The sequence below is a fragment of the Anarrhichthys ocellatus genome, unplaced genomic scaffold (genome assembly GCF_004355925.1).
Source record: "Anarrhichthys ocellatus isolate YVR2014 unplaced genomic scaffold, GSC_Weel_1.0 scaffold7805, whole genome shotgun sequence".
Taxonomy (NCBI): domain Eukaryota; kingdom Metazoa; phylum Chordata; class Actinopteri; order Perciformes; family Anarhichadidae; genus Anarrhichthys; species Anarrhichthys ocellatus.
The window spans coordinates 1-2,073 of record NW_022287779.1 but is presented as its reverse complement, the minus strand read 5'-3'; the positions used below and the strand labels follow the sequence as shown (position 1 = coordinate 2,073).

The window sequence follows — 2,073 nt, the reverse complement described above, 5'->3', positions numbered from 1 at the left end:
ACACACACACACACACACACACACACACACACACACACACACACACAGTTGAAAGCTCTGGAAACAGCTAAAGAGTCTTGAGTGTGGTGACTTATCTCACCATGTGGACGACACCGGTGACGCCGACCACCTCCAGCAGCCCGTCATCGATGCTCGGTTTCCCATGGCGAACATCGACCTCTGACCCCCACAAGTCAGCACCAGAACCCCAACTACACACACACACACACAGACAGGAAGGTGAGTGTGCGGTCATACTGACTGTGGGTGAGGAGTGTGATGTGTGTGTGTGTGTTACCTGGGTATGTTGAGGAAGATCAGCCCCTCTATGTGAGGTAACGGGACGTTCTGAGCATCCACCTGCAGCTGCAGCTCTTGGTGGAGACTCCTGGTCCAACTGATCTTCTGCAGACCGACCTTCACGTACACCCCTTTGTTATGGAACCTGTGGGATTTGTATAAAATAAAGGTTTTAATTTGCAAATGTGTCGGCTCCGTCTGAGCGAACCCCCGAATGAGCTGTAGCTTTACCTGCTGGTGAATTTATCAGGGTCGTCCTCTCGGGCCTGGTGGAAGTCGAGGCTGACCTCCGCGTCGATGCCCAGACCGAAGTAGTTGTTCATCTGCACAATCTGAGACACAAAGACGCGTTAAAGACCGTTTCACCTCAGACAATTGTAGATGTGTAGAACACACATTTCCTGTTAACATTTTTAACAATGGACACTGTTTATTTATTAAGTATCGTGGTATCATGAGTATCAGGGTCACTGTTAGAAAAAAATACGAAGATAAAGTAGCATTATGAGAAAAATTCATGTTATCTGACCGCCCTTAGAAACTGGTTTTAACATATCATTAATTGTTATATCTATTTTAATCTATTATAATTCATCTAGTCATTTATTTGTTATTAGGGCGAAAAAAATACTAAGATTGAGAATAAAGTATAATAAAAATTCAGAAAATAAAAAAGTAACATTATGAGAAAAATTCATATTATCGAACTGCCCTCAGCGACAACAACTGCTTTCAGCACATGTTTTGTCAGTATCATTGTTAAATATATTAAAATTTTTAAAATGTATCTTTTTATTTATGTTTAATTAAACTTCCACGCAGATAATGTGTAAAATATGTTGCAAGATCCACCGGTTCAGTGCTGTTACAGCGTGAATGCACATCGATTTGCACATCATGGAACCGTTAGCTTGTTTTTAGCAGCCTTGAAGGACTGTAAGCTAACGGGGAGAATGGATTTGGACTGTTTGCCCCGTCTGTCCTGCAGGACCTGGATCTGGACCAGACCTTGGGAGGCTCCAGGAAGCCGTTGTCCTTCCCGTCTTCAGAGATGTCCTGGGCGTCCAGCAGGATGGTCCACCGGTCCATCAGGACCTCGTCTGCCTCGTCCACAGAGACCAGGATGTGGTGGGGGTTCTCGCCGCTGTAACCGGCTCCCCAACGCAGGACTCGAGACAAGTCGTTCCCTGTCGAGACGGGAAAGACTTTAGTACCCGTGGACACTGAACCTCAAAACCCCGGCAGCACGTGTCAAGTCAGTGAGCGTCGGTCTGACCTGTTCCCAGCGGTACGATGCCGATGGGCGGCTCACGACACACCAGTTTGTGCCGGACGGCCTCCAGCACTCCCAGCACCCAGCCCACCGTCCCGTCGCCCCCACAGACCAGCACCCGAAACCTGGGAACCTCCCGGAACGTGTGGAGGCTGGAGTGGAGAAGACGAACATCAGACACATTGAAAAAAATCAGAAATCACAGTTTAAAGGCCTGAAGACTTCATGAAGAAAATAACATGAACTTGACTCGATCGGCGCCATTAAGAGTCACCATGTGATGATGACATCAGAGGTCAAAGGTCACAGCTGCAGCTTCTACTTCCCACAGACTGTATTTAAGAAGTGGACGTAGTCGTCGTGACGTCATCCGTTGGTTTGTGGACTGATGTTTTTGAGTTCAGCATTTTGACAGTCGCCATCTTGGATTATGGCCGTCGCCATGTTGTTTTTTTCACAACCAGTGAACAGGAAGTGACCATATCTGGACTGAGGAGGAG

At 47.1% G+C, this 2,073-nt stretch overlaps 1 protein-coding gene across 1 annotated transcript; it reads right to left on the bottom strand.

Annotated features, from left to right (window-relative positions):
- Window positions 1–6: 6 nt before the first annotated feature.
- Window positions 7–1,929, bottom strand: LOC116380580 (diacylglycerol kinase theta-like). The gene is made up of 5 exons (XM_031842483.1): window positions 1,577–1,929; window positions 1,309–1,487; window positions 532–632; window positions 299–445; window positions 7–212 (listed from the first exon to the last, which is right to left on the bottom strand). The coding sequence occupies exons 2-5, from the start codon at window positions 1,387–1,389 to the stop codon at window positions 92–94; spliced, it is 450 nt and encodes a 149-aa protein (XP_031698343.1). The 5' UTR covers window positions 1,390–1,487; window positions 1,577–1,929; the 3' UTR covers window positions 7–91.
- Between the last annotated feature and the right edge of the window lie 144 nt (window positions 1,930–2,073).

Excerpts from the sequence above, each read along its gene's own strand:
- LOC116380580 (XM_031842483.1), bottom strand. The coding sequence starts at position 1,389 with ATGGACCGGTGGACCATCCTGCTGGACGCCCAGGACATCTCTGAAGAC. Across the intron at positions 633-1,308 it reads GCTTCCTGGAGCCTCCCAAG|ATTGTGCAGATGAACAACTA; the intron begins GTCTGGTCCAGA and ends TTTGTGTCTCAG. Across the intron at positions 446-531 it reads CCTGATAAATTCACCAGCAG|GTTCCATAACAAAGGGGTGT; the intron begins GTAAAGCTACAG and ends CAAATCCCACAG.